The following is a 16,141-nucleotide window of genomic DNA, read 5'->3' on the forward strand; positions in this document are numbered from 1 at the left end:
AAAGAAATATTTTACTGAAAAACCTCCGTGAACTCAGGGGGTAGATTGTTAAAGAGCTGTCAAATGTAGGTATATAACATCACTTACTTTCAGTGTTGGCAGATGCAAAAGTTCTAGATTTTCTTTTCTTCTTTTAACTGTAGCCAGCTGAAAAACTTCACAGTTTTGCACTCATGCAAAACACTCATGGGAGACTGTATTAATGTTTTATGATTATTCTCTGGCAGATTAAAACTTCAGATACCTCAGTTTGTACAGGATTCTGATATGTTGATAATCAGTTCATCTGTTTCTGTCAAAGGCCGAATCAGTTGCAAGCCCGTAAGCTGCTTTCATTTCGACAACATAATTTGTTTTCTTACACAATATTTCTGAAACGAGAGTTTTAGTCCAGCAGTCACTTAGATCCAGGGATCCCTTTATCTTCCAAGCATACACAATGACCTATTAGATAATCCCAGGGATTTTGAGGGAAATGGGCAGTTAGTCTGGGGGCTCTGTAAATGACGATGAGTTGGCTCTTTATCCGCCTTCATCCTGTTCATTGTAGAGCTTTCTGTGGTCTAATACAACACTAAGCTCGGTGGTGGGGTAGCACAGCTAGCTGCCCATTTTCTTACAGTCTGGGGGAAGAAAAATATGGAAGGCCTTCAATATATCTTTCAAGATTAACACTTTTAAGTCACAAACTCATTTTCTCATGGGGCTTTGGCACTGTACAACCTGGGTGCGCACAGTTGGAAGTAATGCTGTTACAAGTCATAAAACAATGCCTGAGGTTTTATGTCCTTTAATATGTGTGTTTTTATGCCGTTTTTGCCATTCTCCCACCCAGAGGAAAGTTTGTTTACACGGCCCTTCAGTGCAAATGGTAACGGCCATCGTGGGGATGGGGGTATTTCTCACTGTTGACTCCTCTGGCCACGGATAATGAGGGTTTGCCTGCAGGCTGTAATTGCATCTTTATCACGTTAAAGGTTTCTCCTTTGTTCCAAGTGAACAGTTGTCTCACAGTCAGTTTGAGTCTGTTTTCCTTTGACCAGGATGTGCTCTAATAAATCTGAGAAAGGAACAGGTTCATTTATTTTTTTCTCCCAACGTATGTGTAAATTAATTCACTCAAGATGCTCATTATGTTCATTAGCGCCTCCTCTATAACTGTGTTAATGTCGTCTTTAGAGGCAATAGAAGGCATATCTCCACAATAATTACTTGAAAATGAGTGATGAGCCTTTTACTGAATCCTGTTCTGATATTCTACATTTCCATGGTTATGTTTTTTGCTTGTGAGTGTTGAAGCAGTCATAAGGGGCACCAATCAAAATGCTGCTAGCATACTGTACCTCTTTATCATCAAGAGTCCGGTGTACAATTAGCATTTACGTAGATTAAGTGCTAAACTGCAATTAGCAGGGGAGTGTTTTTTTTTTGTTTTTTTTAAAGCTTTTCACGCTGGTAATGTAATGTTATGGTTTGTGGCTGAAAATACCACTCAAATCTAATTTGTAGCAATGACGAAATCGGCCCTGTAAAGGCAGTAATTGACTTATTATAAGATTGTACCTCCAGTTAGGTCCCCTGCGGTCACATTTGAATTAGCTTGGCTAATAAGCCAGGAATACGCGCCTTTTGTTCCTCGTTGCCCATACTGCTAAGACTCCTTTTTTTTTTTTTTAACACAAAAGTTTACAAAGAGGTTAACATTTCAATGAGATTCATAATAAATATGTCAGTGTTTAATTTCTGTGAGCTTTTCGTCTCGTCACGCTCTCCCTCGAGTTCATGAGACGCGGGTAATGTCCCAGGCTCTATCGCAGCCTGTCAGGGAGGTCTTTCAGCTGCCACACAAACGCGTCAGCCGAGCATTTCTGTGGATCTGTCTCTCAGTCGCCTTCATTCCGCAAATGTACTTCTTCCCGTGGCGCACTGCACTCAGGTAGAATAAAAACAGCATATTGACATCTCATGCCTTGAATCATGCCCTGAATATGCCTTGAATAATTCAGTGGAGCCGTACTTCCTGCCTTTAGCGCATAGTAATGTGGCTATGAACTCAGCATGTACAACCAAAATATAGTACGTTTTACAGTTTAATCAACATGGCAGTGCTGATATTGTTTTCATTTCTACAAGAAGTGCCAGCTGTATTTGTATGTTTTTTTACTATCTCTTTACCCCCTCTGTGTCTGAAAGAGGTTGACTTTACAAAGAGACGAAGAGGCAAGGAGAAGAATAAGTCTGCTAAGGCCGCCACAATCCATGTCTTTTCTATATAATGGACTTATTAGATTTGTATTGTCAAAAAGGATTGCCCCTTACGAGGTGCAGGAATTTCTTTTCAGCTGCCATCAGACAAGGTAGTGGAGCGTGGCCGCGTTTCCTTGACAATAACTCCTGGATTTGTCTTTTTCTTCACCCTTGTTGCCTTGTCCCGTCACTCCCCCCCCCCCCCCCTTCTTTTCTGTCTGTCATCCCCCACTCTTTTTTCTTTTTTTTCTATGTCCCTGTCTCCCACAGAGATTTGTGCAGCGGACTGTGGTGGCCATGGCATTTGTGTGTCGGGCACCTGCCGCTGTGACGACGGCTGGATGGGCACCGGGTGTGACCAGAGGGCGTGTCACCCTCGCTGCAACGAACACGGCACTTGCAGGGACGGCAAATGTGAATGCAGTCCAGGGTGGAACGGAGAACACTGCACGATCGGTAGGAGAGGAAGAGGTTTTGGTATTGGTGGGGGACTCTCTGTGTGTGTTAGGGAAGTATCTGGGGTGGGGTGGGGGGGGCAACAAAGGCGCTGTCTGTCCTTCTGCGCAAGTATGAAGCACTGGGTGTGAGGGGAAGGGTCCAGTTGGAGAAGAGAGGGAAAAGCATGCTTAATTGAATTTGTGCAACTCGGTAGAGCATGAACAGGTTTACTCAAGGATTTGAGGCTTGCCTTCATGCATTTTAATGTGGCAATGTGCTAAGGTGTCCTTTCATTTTTACCCATCCTATTCCACATCTCTTTCTTTTCTCCCTTTCCATTTGCTATTTATTTCAAAATACTGATATGTGAGCAGATCAACCACCACTGTTTACACTTGACAATTGTTCCTCAGTGAACACACTTGCAGAAGTTAAGTTTGCAAGACCTTTACTGCATGTCAAGGCCTATCTTTAAAGCACTGGCTCACTTCAACCGAGGAAAAGGTTTTTGACTGAGTTTTCATTGTGCTGTAGAGGGAAGTCATTAAGTGTTTTGTAGTGGATTTCATAATCCTTTAGCGGAGTATGCCAGCAGTGGTTCAAGGGGTTGATACTGTTGGCTCCTTTCATTTTTTGATAAAATCCTTTACAGAGAGAATAGTAAAGAGGTCAAATGAGCCAACTCATCTCTGCCAAATGTACAATGCACTTTTATTATGTTTGCTATTTTGTACTTCCTGTAGAGGTTCCTTTCCTCATTGTGAGCATTTGCTTATCCTAGAGAATTAGTGACTGCAGTATTATGTTAATATTAGCAACAGACACAGCCAGGCTGCAAGTAAGCATAGTTCACCACTGTTTGTGACCTCACTCATCTGTTTGAAATGCCCGCTGCCAAAAAGACGGCCGAGTTAAGCTGATGGATGTCCTGAAGTTTGACAGTTTCATCGTTAAAGTGCAACTTGAGCTCATTAAGACGAGTGTTTTAATGTACTAAGCTGCATGATATTTGACGTCAGGACTGTCAAACCTCCTCTAAAGAGCAGAGGAGACCATCCAGAGGACATGTGATGTCTGCTTTGCAAGCCTGCAACTTTACCTTTTGTCCCCTGTGTGCCATCCATTGTCTTATCTTCTCTTCTATATATTTTTTTATATTTCATTTTTATTGCTTCGTTTTATTGGTGGAAAGTAACTGAATGCTTTCACTCAAGTATTAAACTTAAGTACAATTTTGAGACACAGGTACTTTACTTGAGTATTTCCAATTTATTTATTTATTCTACTCCACTATATTTCAGAGAGAGATATGTTTTGTTCCACATTTATATAAATGTTGTAGTTAGTAGATACTTCTTTTACATAACACAATATGTGGCAATCATATAAAATACGATCCAATCATCTAGGTTAAACTATAGTTGACAGTTGCCAACGGACATGGTAGATCTCTATCATTCTATGATCCAACCGCTCAAGCGTCAGAGATGGAAGTCAGGAAACAATAGCCATCTCTTCCTTCTCTGCCACAGCCTTTCATTGGACAGAAATATGCAACTCCCACACATAGAAGTCACCACGGAGATGGGACAACAGTTGAGAATGCTGGTCTCATAGGTGAAAGCTTTATTCCATTTTCAAATAGAAAGATAATTTTTCTCGCACAGTATTCTCATGCAAATCTCGGGGCAGAGCTGCTTCAGTACAGAGCCTTGACTCAGTCTGTGAATGTTTTATACGCTGGCCTTACATTATTGATGGGCCTTTTATAAGTGCCATATTGAGATCCCCGCTCCCTCAACAAGAATATTCCTCAGTGTCATCCATTAAGAAGCCAAAGATCTCAATTTGAATCAATTTTCATTATTGAGAGCTCTGCATTGGCCCCAGAGCCCCATGCCGCGGAGAGCGGGAGGTCCGATCCGGCCCCCTCCAACGCAGGAGCCTCTGGTGACCTCATCGTCTAAAGAGGTGTTTCGAGATTAAACGCGCCTTTTTGTTGAAACATCCTGACCCCCTGTGCGATATTGCTTGGGAGGTTTAAGGGCGGTAATATGTGCATCAATCATGTTGCTTTTGAAATACTCCCCTGAGATATCCTGCCGATCCTGGCAGTTGATAAATGGGGAGAGATTGAAATGTTCTTTCTGAAGATATCACTTTTTTTTTGCTCTCTCTCTTACTCTTTCTTTAATTCTCTCTCTCTCTCTCTCTCTCTCTCTCTCTCTCTCTCCCGTGCTCCACAACCCCCCCTGTCTTTTTTTCAGTCTCCATCCCTCTCTCCCTCTGTGTTGGATTGCATTTGTAGTGTTGCTTGTATTGCATGGTTTTGCTTCATGACTGCACTTTTCCTTTATTTATTTATTTACCTTTTGTAATGTAAACTAACACCTTGCCTTGCTGTCTTGTCATGGAAGTGGCACTGTTCAAACCTCCCTTATATGTCCTGTCTTTTATCTCCCAAGCTCACTATCTGGATAAGGTAGTGAAAGGTATGACATTCCTCCTTCCTTCTATTTTGCCCTCCTGCCATCGTAACTCCAGCCGGCATTAACGAATCATGAACACACACACACCATGCTCTTCATCCCCCACATCGACATATACAAACACTACGCACCTCCAAACAACTCATTCTAAAGATCCCCACCTCCCATCAACTTTTTTTTGCCATATTGTCACACGCTAATCTCCACTTAGCACTTTCACACCTGGAGAGTCAAGTTGTGACGCTTTCTATACATGTTGGATATTAGGTTTGTGTGCGGCCTTGCTTTCTCGATGGAGGTAGGAGGTGTCGGGAAAGGGGCTTCATAACCTGCACCATGCATTATGGATGAGTGTGCAGCTGTGAGCAGGGCTTGATAGGTGCTGAGGCTGCATCCTCTCTAATTAAAAGAGTTCATGGTCTGGTTGGTGCAGGGCAAGCAGGGGGTGGAGGCTCTGCAGCAACCCTGCCTCTCTGCCTCCAGCTCCCTCTCTCACTCTCACTGTGTCCTTGGTAATGGACCACCTGGCATGAGAGCGGCTGCCAGAGGAGTCCTTTTCGAACACTCGCAGCCTCACGTTTGGAGCTGTTTCAGGCGGGCTCGGGCACGGCTCTGCAGGGGGCTCCACTCTGAAAGGGCTGCCAATTAAGTTGAACCGGTGCCAACAGAGAGCGGATCTTTATTTATCCTTGTGATAAACATTTGGAGCTTACTAATCATCCGTCTCCACTGGTCCAACCGGAGTTGTTTTGTCCATTCGCTCAATAAAAGGACGGCTAATGTCCAAACGTGTCTCGGAGGCAAGACACTCTCTAATGGCATTAGCCTTCGACTGTGAGTCCCTTTTCTTCAGGGAAACGAGAAGAAAATTGAGACGGGATTATATATTTTTCTTCCCGTTTTGAATGCTCCACAGTATATCCCCATTGTTCACCAGTATGCATCTCAGTTGCTCCTTTGTTATTCACCTTTTTATAGATATAGATTCAAAGGAGCCCTTCAGCTCCCATGATTCTGCTCTATAGTATAAGTGTAACGTATAAATGAAAGGTTGCCATGTGTCATGAGTCCACGTGGCTAAAAGCTTCATTATGTTTCAATATTGAACATTTATAACAATGAAACATTATATGGTGGCTTTCTATGATAGAAGAACGGAAAGGATTGACACAAAGGTCAGAGATATTATTTGGTTGTTATTTTGTTGTTAAATAAAACTGAATTTAGTCCTGCTCTTCATTTTGTTAAATCATCACTTATAAGGCATAAATGTGGATTTTTCATTGATCCATGGCCGTATTATGACTCATGTCATTATACTGTCCTTTCTCTGTATTGCAACAACCAAAATGCAACCGATGCATTCCTCAGCTAACCATGTGATCTACAGCACCCATCTAGTCTTCTGCTTCTACCCTTTCGCTTTCTAAACACTTCTCTGTATTCCCTTCTCATCACGGTTTCTCGCTTCATCTGTTATTTCTCCCTTTAATACATTTCTCCCTCTCGCCGCACTCATCTCTCTTCCTTCCTTGCTCTCTCATGATCCACACTCCTATTCTCCCTGCGTGATGTAAGAGCATCGAGACAGCCTGCCCCAGCCTCTCTCTTGTTGATAAAATGGGTCAGCTTAGCATTCCCTCTACCAAGGCAGCTCGCTAACAACACAAACGGTGACAGACGCGTGCGTTTGATATCTTGAGATGTTACCTTCTCCCTCAGCGAGGGGATCCGAATCACAAGGTACCAGATAAATGCCAAACAGCCCTAGAATGGGTGAGATAATCCTCTGATGTATGCCCCTTGTGAGGACCCATCCAGAGAGAACCAGGGGAATGTTTCACCTGTCGGTCTGCTCCAGTCTGCCTTTAGCTCCCCCGGGGTCACATGGCCGGGAACACAGTTCACGTAAAGTCCTCCCCTGCATAATACTGAGCACAGCCTTCTACGCCTATTTATTCTGCTTCTCCTAATGACAGAACACACACTCTGCCTGAAGAAATAATGCTATTGATCAAAAAAGAGAGCACAAAATATGATATACAGTCAATAACTAATGCAGCCTTGTTGCCGCTCATTCAGTAGCAGTAATGCTATGATCATTATGACGGTCACATAAAAACTGATTCAATTATGTGCGGGAATGCCAGCACACACACACCACTGCTCTCATTATCCAGCTGTAGTAGTGCAGATACAGGAGACCAATCTACTGTAGTAATGAGTGAATATTGATTCAGAAGATCTCTCTTATCTGATTTGACTGCAAAGGGATATTAGAAGCGTCACAAAAGGTGTATTGAATTAATCAACTTCAGCTGAGAGTCTTTATAGCCAACCGCACCCATTTGTAAATCTTGACGTGACTTTCGTCAGAGAAATATTAGCAGCAAACCATTGTCATCAGCAGGCCCACATCGTTTTATTGTTGGTGTTTGTGCACAAGCAATACACAGTATTTATCCGCCACCCATTTATCCTGCTTTCTTTTTAAATTCTGTGCCGACCACTGTCTTTTGTCCCTTTTTGGTACACAGAGGGCTGTCCTGGTTTGTGCAATGGAAATGGTAGGTGCACTCTGGGTAACAATGGCTGGTACTGTGTGTGCCAGCTGGGCTGGAGGGGCACTGGCTGTGACACCTCCATGGAAACGGCCTGCAGTGATGTCAAGGACAACGATGGAGGTAAAATCACAAACAACACACACCAATGCCTTCTGACACCGGCCAAGCATCCACAGGGACTCTTAACTAGACATGATTTGACTACAGAATGAAGCCCCCTTTGTGCTTGAGAATACACTGTACCTGCTTAATGCTTTCCAGGCTCAGTTGTACTCTTATGCAGGTGAGGAGGAGGAATAGCTTCCAGGCAGTCACCTGGACAACAGGATTTTTATTAAAAAGCGGCGTATCTGCCTTGAGGCGTCTGAGCATGGGCTGGCCTCAGGAGGAAGTCCCCGTTCTGCCCGCTAACTAGCCCCGAGCAGAGCCAGGCACACACACAGAGCCAGCCAGGGGGCTGCACCACTCTTGAGGCCAAGTGGAAGACGTGACTTCCTTTCTTCCAGACCTCATTCTGGGCTTGAGCTATGGGATAGCATCCCTTATTTATGCAGGGGCTGTTTGTCCACACGCCCCCCATCACTTTGCAGCAACTACAGGGCTCTCACTGGCAAAGAAGGGGTGCTGCTGGGGATTTGACTGACTCCTGACAGCAGGGTTTATTTTTATCACCCATCTGGCCAGATAGGCCCTTGAAAGCAAAGGGTAGGGAGTCCAATGACCCACTTTAGGAAAGTAAAGTGCATCGCACAGCAGCTCTTTCTGTCTTGTATTATTTCATGCAAATTACAGATAGGGATCCAAAGCAATTCTGGCGTGGTTCAAATGTTCTCCAGGACAGAGATGTACATGACATGGCTCCAATCATGTAGTAAAACAACGGTCAAAATGAATAATGCCCCAGTGGCTCAGATATGGTTTCTTTTGCCAGGTGTGTGTCCAGGCTGTTGTTTAATTAGAGAGTGTGTGTGTGTGTGTGACTTGTTTGACCTTGTCAGATGGCCTGGTGGACTGCATGGATCCAGACTGCTGTCTGCAGGCAACCTGTCACACCACCTCTCTGTGCGTTGGCTCCCCGGACCCCCTGGACATCATCCAGGAGACACAGATGTCGTCTTCACAGAGCAACCTGCAGACCTTCTACGACCGGGTGTACTTCCTGGTGGGCCGAGACAGCACTCACATCATCCCCGGAGCCAACCCCTTCGACGGAAAGTGAGTGACTTGCGCATTACTCTCAGCAGGCGCCAAGCAGTAACAGCCATCACATTGTAACGAGATGAAAGCTGATGCTCTCCTGGGAATCGATATATTAAATTGAATTCTCGTTTTTTTTCTTTATTTGTTTTTTTTGCATCGTCGTTTATTCCTCATGCATCAATCTCTTGTGAGCTCACACTCATTCAGTTGAGTCAGTTGAATTAGCCATTACTGGATTTAAAGCTGCAGTGCAGAACTTTTGTCTCCCTCCTCTGGCAAAGAGAGTAATTACACAAGCACTTTTGAGTCGGTGAGCAGGTGAGTCGACGATCCCTTTCTTTTTTTATCTGGAGCATTCGCTCTTGGAACTTTTCTTGGACTCTTCTTAGGATTTTCCGCCATAGCTTCTGCCATATCACATAGTCTTTCTGGACCCCCTTAGCTCTGGCTGGTTGACATAAAACGCACCAGACACATCCGGTATTTGAGCTTTTCCTGGCGGCGATAGTTTTAATCCTCACTGTTTGGCAATGACTTGAATGTGACAGACGTTCGTTTATATGTAAAAGTCTTCACATTTTAATTTAGCTACTCTGCTAATTTTCAATAGATTAAACTGTGATCTAGTCTGAACTTGCATTATAGCTAACGTCACTATTTTAAGTATTGACGTTTCAGGTGCAAGCACAAATCAATCAGTGGCTTTCATTATTAATGTAGGCCAGTGCAGTCACGATCCTGTGGTTGTTGCACTTACAGAGTGTAAAACGCTTGCTTTTTTTTAAAACCAAAACCAAAATGTCTGTATGAAGGAGTGGAGGCCACTATAGGTGGCAGTGGCTGAAATGTCCAGGGACCGGATGTGTGCATAACTAGAAATATGACGGACAGATGATGATGGACAACCATAGAATGTGGCAAAAAGCACAGAGCATTTCCTTGCACAGAAGGCATCTCATATTCATGTATTGTGATTACTTTTACTGTAATTCATCTGAGGCCCACTCCCAGAGGCAGAGCCCACGACACCCCAGCCATGGAATCTGAGGCGCTTTCATATCAGGCAGGATGGCTGTCAAAGTCCCATAAGATTCCCCTGCCTCTCTTTTCCTTTGTCTCCTTCTCTTTTCATCTTTAATCGCTTGTGAGGCTGTGTCACCTTATTTGCATCCCACTTGCGTATGGATCTCTATCATCCTGGCGTATTATACTTCTGGGAAACAAACAGACATCAGTCAAACCAAAATAAATTGAGAATACAATATGTTGAGAATATTTTCAAATTTTTGTCCCTGGTGATAAAATATTCTAAAATGGTGTCAAAACCAGCAGACGAATCAAACAAACTTCACAGCGTGGAGTTGTTATTTGAGGCTTTTTACTTCTTCTGTTCAAAGTGATGGCAGAAGGTTGTAGTTTCAGACATTACTATTTTTAGTCCGGCAGAGCTGTTGCTTTGGTGTTGAAGGAAAAAAATCGATTTCAAAAGTGTCTCTGCTCAAGCAGGATCATTTCCATTAGTATAATCTGCAACACGACACGTCCTAGCATTGGGTGCTTGTTGAAATGTTTAAATAATGTGCTGTTTGCCACCCTGATGCTGTGCATCTTACCTCATCGTTTGCAGTAAAACACTCTCAGTATTCAGCATGTGACTCTTTAATTTCTTAAGGCCTTTATACACAGGTTTCTTTTCTGTCATTAATTCACACATCAACTTAGTTTTTTAACTGTTAATTTGTCATGAGTACTTTCACACAGAACATGATATTACGCGGCGAAAAAGAGAGACGTCATTTTTTCTGGAAGCAGTTGGAATATTCTGTAATAAAAGCATAAACGAATCACATTGTGCGGGACGGGTTGATATTTTTTCGGATTATAAAACAACAACATGGAGGCTCCGTAGTCGGAATGGCTCCTTTCAACCTTAACAAAGTTAGCACATACTACATCCACTCCTTCTGTTCTTGGCTTTCACAATAAAAGCCCTAGGCATTTTCGTGTCATTTATTTGTCACACCGTTCGCCATCTGCATATGATCAGGCATTTTCAACATCAACCGTTGTCAAACTCTAACTGTTCCTGTTTTTTTACCATGTAGTGGCAAGTGTCAGCCGAATACTTGAGAAAAGTACTTTGTGACATTATTCCTCATTGACGTTTTTTATGGCCTTTCGAGAACCACTCAACATTTAGCAGTTCTTCACTGGACAGTGGAAGAGGCGCAGCGGGTTGAGTAATACTCCTGTCCCTCTCTCTCGCCAGAAGATGCAGCCCATAAATAAGTAAGATCAAGAGTCCAGAGATGAGCTACAAGATTGGAGGCCTTGGCTCACCTAAAAATATCAGTGATAATCTATTATTCATGCTTGGTATTCATTCCCCACCCACTGACAGATATGAGCGGTTATGACAGGGTGCTCGGGGCCTCTGATGAGCCTTACAGCCACAGTCTCAGCATCATCCTGATATGCCTGCCCTGGTCACCTGATCATCTCTTCATTGATCGATTAACCGCTTCCTCATGCTAGTAGACATGTCCGAGTGCTATTTCTGATGTTTCCCACCACGAAAAAGCTGCAAAGGTGCCACTGAATAAAGCATCTGCCACTGCGTAAAAGGGTCTCGACTCTCCACCATGACACGCGATACAAGAGAGTTCGTAGGCTCAACACTGGATGCTGACTCGAATAGTAAACAGGGACTTTGTCTATAGAACAATTTGGGCAAAGATTGATAGCTGGTTTATAATAGCAAGGCAGAAGCCATTCGTTTCTTTTACAGGCTTGCGTTTTCTTCATTTTATTTATAACTCTTTTATTAGCATTAGGCCTTTAGTGTCAGAAAATATCTTGTTTGTTTTCTCCTCCGTGTGCTCTATTCCTTTTAGTAGCATTATATATTTGGAGAGCAGAAGATGTATACTGACGTCTCCTCATTGTACACTCTTCAGTATGCTGGGTAACACACAGGCAGGGAAAGAGAGGGCTTATATTTGCATCAGGGTTTCCCCTATAATCAAGTCATTTGCATAGGTAATTATGTTTTTGTTGCTGCTGTGGTGACGGTACCATTTATTAGCCTGAAATACTACTGAGTCGTGTAGTTTCCTCACAATGACAAAAGGGGGGGATTTTCCGATTTTGGGACAACTTTATACCGTGTGACTGCTGTGTGTCGTTGACGCTTACTATCTTTGAAAAAAAGATTTCTCACCAAAGGTTGTTCAGTGTCCTTAAAAGTCTTTTGTTTTCCCACAGTTACACACCCAACTGTGCTGAAACAGGCAAGTTGTGGTAAATCGATGGAACAGATTTGTTAGCTGTAAGTATCATTAGTGTTGTCCCCCAAAAAAAACATATCTAACAGCAAACTTGATCCACGCACTCAATTAGAAGAGTTGGATAACAGGAATGTTTTCCTGTTGAGACATCGGTGGGAGAATCAGTTCAGTGATTTTCAATGGTGCAAGTTCCTTGTGTCTCAAAAGTCAGGCGGTTTTAGCGTCATGCATCAACACAACTTCCATGACATCAGTGGCAAATTCCACCCCAAGACCTGACTGGACTAAGTGTTGTTATCCATAATACTCCCACTTTAAAAAAAAAAAACACATGAACTAGAGATGATTTCCTGCTGCGTTCATTTTTCACAACATGTCCTAACGCGCCCTCTGCGGATGATGTATGAATAACTGGAGGTTGGAGATATTGTGAGGGTCCCTTTTGACTTTGTGAATCCTCTCGGACGAGTGAAATCTCGCACTGAGGGGAAGTTTCTGCGGCGAACGCTTCACGCTTCCTTTGCTGCTCTTTCTTTCTCTTCTATTTGATGTCAATATTTAAATCATTTGTCTTGACAGCGAAGAATCATCTCCCCATGTGGCTCAGAGAGGCAGGAAGGAGATAGTTCCACTTTCTCAGCTCCGTCTGAAGGAAATGTGGATGATTGCTTCTTCAAACAAGACTCTAAAATAAACTGTTGGCATGAATGATTAATCGTAGATGGCTAGGCCCGTGCTGCGCTAACTTTAGTAGTAATTGTATGTAAATAGAATTAAAGATAGCTCTTTGGGTACGAGCCCAAGGACTCAGAACAGTATCTCCTTGCTTGTTTACAGTGCAGTGGTGGACAGCCAAGGTCTTCTGAAGGAGATCCGGCCTAATTAGCATAAAACTGGGTTTCTGGGGACCAGGATTGTATGGGGTGAATGATCTTGCCTCTGGTAAGGACATGTTGAGGGCAGCTACTAACACACGAGTGTTAATTGTTTCCAGTACGTGGCAGTGTTTAAGACCCAAAAGTATTAAAAATAGCCATGGTCTAATGAAGAAGTGGCAGTGAGGCATTTGTTAGGGGACCGATTTTTTTTGCGGACGACCACAGAAACGATGGCTGACCATGAGTTGGGCCTTGCTAATGACGTGGGCAAAAACTCGACGGGGAGAGACGTGAAACAGCAAGGTCTCAACTCATCAGTTCAGTAAGATTAGCAGGTGAATTTGGATGACTTCCCACTATTGATCGGTGGGGACTGATGATCAGATCTAATTTAAGCAGCTTCTGGAGACCTGATGTCAGTCTGGAAATCTGTCAAGGTCTTGATAACCAGCCAAGCAAGTCTTGCAATCTGCCGTCCTATTATTTTCCTCTCTTGCATTCTGTAATGGAAAAGATAAATCCTCTTTTTTTTAATTAGAGCAAAAGCAAAGTAAAGCTTCCTTATCTCATTATTCTGGATGAAACCCGTAGAGACATCCTAGGAGGCGTTAGGTTGTTCTGTTTCTGTTATGGCTTGTTTGTTTTTTATTGTGTACAGTATTTCCTTCTGAAAGCATCCATTCTTACTGTATGCTTTTTTACAACTTAAGTGTTCTTGGTGACTATCGAAAAAGTATTTCATCATTGCAACTGAATGGGCCTTTTTCTCTCCCGTGCAGCCATGCTTGTGTCATCCGTGGACAAGTAGTGACCTCGGATGGAACACCGCTGGTTGGCGTCAACATCAGTTTCATCAACAACCCATCCTACGGTTACACAATCACCCGGCAGGATGGAAGGTAAGAGCTCTTGTCCTTATATTGACACACACACACACCAAAACAAGGGATGCAATGCAAATGCCACCAACCGCTGCTTAAATATTCTGTACAAAGATGTGACAACGATGTTTACATTATTGTCAAATAGCGTTAGCGTTGTTAAGCTGTGCTGACTTCTAATGATGCAAGGGGAAAAGAAGAAAAAAAAACACAGTTGCCACAGCAAACTGTGCCGCCATTGATCTGCTTTGTGCTTTCATTTGGTCCAATTTTGGAGTTCTCGGCTCAATTCCCAGAGAAATCAAACAAAGCCCTTCTGGTACACTCATAAGTTATGCTTCAGTAGCAGCAGGGAGGGGAAAGAATAAAATATGCCAATTCAAAGCAGCTCGCTGGGGCCATGAAACATAGTGCAGATGGACATTATTTATTTGACAAAGGAAGATTTACAGAATTAAGTGAGACATTTAAGTTTTATCTCACTTAATCAGACGTGCAATTAATTTCCTTTGCATCTGTCTCTGCTCTTGTTGTAGCTCCATTTTTCCATTTTTGCCATAGATGTCATGGGTGACAAAATAAAGTTAACTTTAATTAGTTGTGTGGTTGTTTTAAACACATGTCAATACCTTCCTTAGACGAATCCACATATTTTTTGCAAGATAGAAGGAAACGTTATCAGTAAACTCATTGTGTAGCTTCTTGGTGTCTCATTACACCACCACAAGACCTCTTGGAGAAAGTGTTCTCATGAAACAAGTGGACAAAGACTGAGCGACTCTATGCCAGCTGCTTTGGCACCAGTAGAGTTACTCCGAGAGATCCAGACAAAAACCTCTCGCTGGATTCGATGTGTTTCATCTCTTGCTTTCTAAGAGTGACAGAGAAAGGCCAGAGAGAAAGAACTTTGGGTAACATTGTCTCTCGAGTGTTGTGTTCTTCTCTGAGCATGTTTTTTTTTTGCATCAGATTGCAAACTCTCACAACCTCCAATCCCTCGGTATCTCTCATAGTAGTCAGTGTTAGTAAGGTCTTGTGGCAAACCAAGCCTCTCTATCACAGCACAGCATGAATTGGTGTTTGCTCTCCAAGCCCCACTTCCTCCTGACACTTTTATCAGTCACCGGCACTCTAAAGGCCCACATCTTTGCCGCAGGTTTTTATCTGGATCATTCTTGCCTCTCCTCATTTCTTCCGTCCTCTTTTTCCCAGTTTTACAAAAATCTCCCATCTCCACCTCATCATCGTCACCTTCCTCGCTCATTTCATCTGCTCCCCATCCCCTCGCCCTACTCCTCCTCTAATCCCTCACCGCCCTTAAGCCTTTCCTCTCTGGGCACTACTCTTTCACTTATGTCCCGTACTTTCCTTGAGCCTAGGTCTCATGTCCTTTCCACTGCACTGGCTCCCCTCATCTCTATCCTTTTCCCATTAATGCATGTACGATTTTTCTTATGCATCACTCCGTTTTTCCTGCGCAAAGCTCGATACTCCTTTCTCCCTCCCGGCATATGTGTAAACACTACTCCATCTCCCGGGCTCCCCTGTAAACATGCCCGGTCTCCTGCAACTCCCCAGCAATCACTGTAAACTGGCTCAGTGCAGCGTGAAATCAGAAATGCACCTGTTCAGCCATTTAGAAATGGGAAAGCTGTCTCAACTCATTTTTATGATGTGTTCTTTATTGTCCAAGGGCTTAGGTTTTAAATTACCTTTTCCACTATCTTGAAAAGTTTTCTGGCCAAAACAAAAGAGGTTAGTTTAGTTTCTTTACAGCTGTGTAGCCATTTTCTGACTGGCTGAGCATTGAGACACGCCCATTCCCTTTTATGCTTTTCTCCAATAATGAGAAGAATGCTGACGGGGCTCCAGCTAATTACATTATTACGTGCTTGAGATGACCTCTATAGGAGCCACCATATAGATATGGGAAGTCCAGTGTACACTTTACAACTTGTATACTACTTGTGTTTGTAAAAATATCCCTCTGAATATTCTAAGATGACAATGTATAATGGTCACATCTCACATGTACTTATAATTATATATAATAAGAATTATAATTACTGCTATTTATTTTTTTATGTTTTTGGTGGTTGATTTTTTTTTCCCTGTAAACACACGTCAGCCTTGTCAAAGGGGACACTAATGTGTTAT

General features: G+C 43.0%; 1 protein-coding gene across 6 annotated transcripts in view; it reads left to right on the forward strand.

The window, feature by feature from the left end:
- Positions 1–16,141, forward strand: part of tenm4 (teneurin transmembrane protein 4) — a 115,554-nt gene that overhangs the window by 59,132 nt on the left and 40,281 nt on the right. For 5 of the 6 annotated variants that reach the window (XM_076100847.1, XM_076100848.1, XM_076100845.1 and 2 more), the window contains 4 exons: positions 2,518–2,703; positions 7,712–7,858; positions 8,737–8,953; positions 13,883–14,002. In XM_076100847.1, coding sequence (XP_075956962.1) covers positions 2,518–2,703; positions 7,712–7,858; positions 8,737–8,953; positions 13,883–14,002 — 670 coding nt within the window. Of the gene's footprint in view, positions 1–2,517; positions 2,704–5,150; positions 5,178–7,711; positions 7,859–8,736; positions 8,954–13,882; positions 14,003–16,141 lie in introns of all 6 variants that reach the window. The other variant, XM_076100846.1, reaches the window with a different exon arrangement.

This window comes from Anarhichas minor, unplaced genomic scaffold (assembly GCF_050575085.1).
Source record: "Anarhichas minor isolate MPS153535 unplaced genomic scaffold, ASM5057508v1 ptg000026l, whole genome shotgun sequence".
Lineage (NCBI taxonomy): Eukaryota > Metazoa > Chordata > Actinopteri > Perciformes > Anarhichadidae > Anarhichas > Anarhichas minor.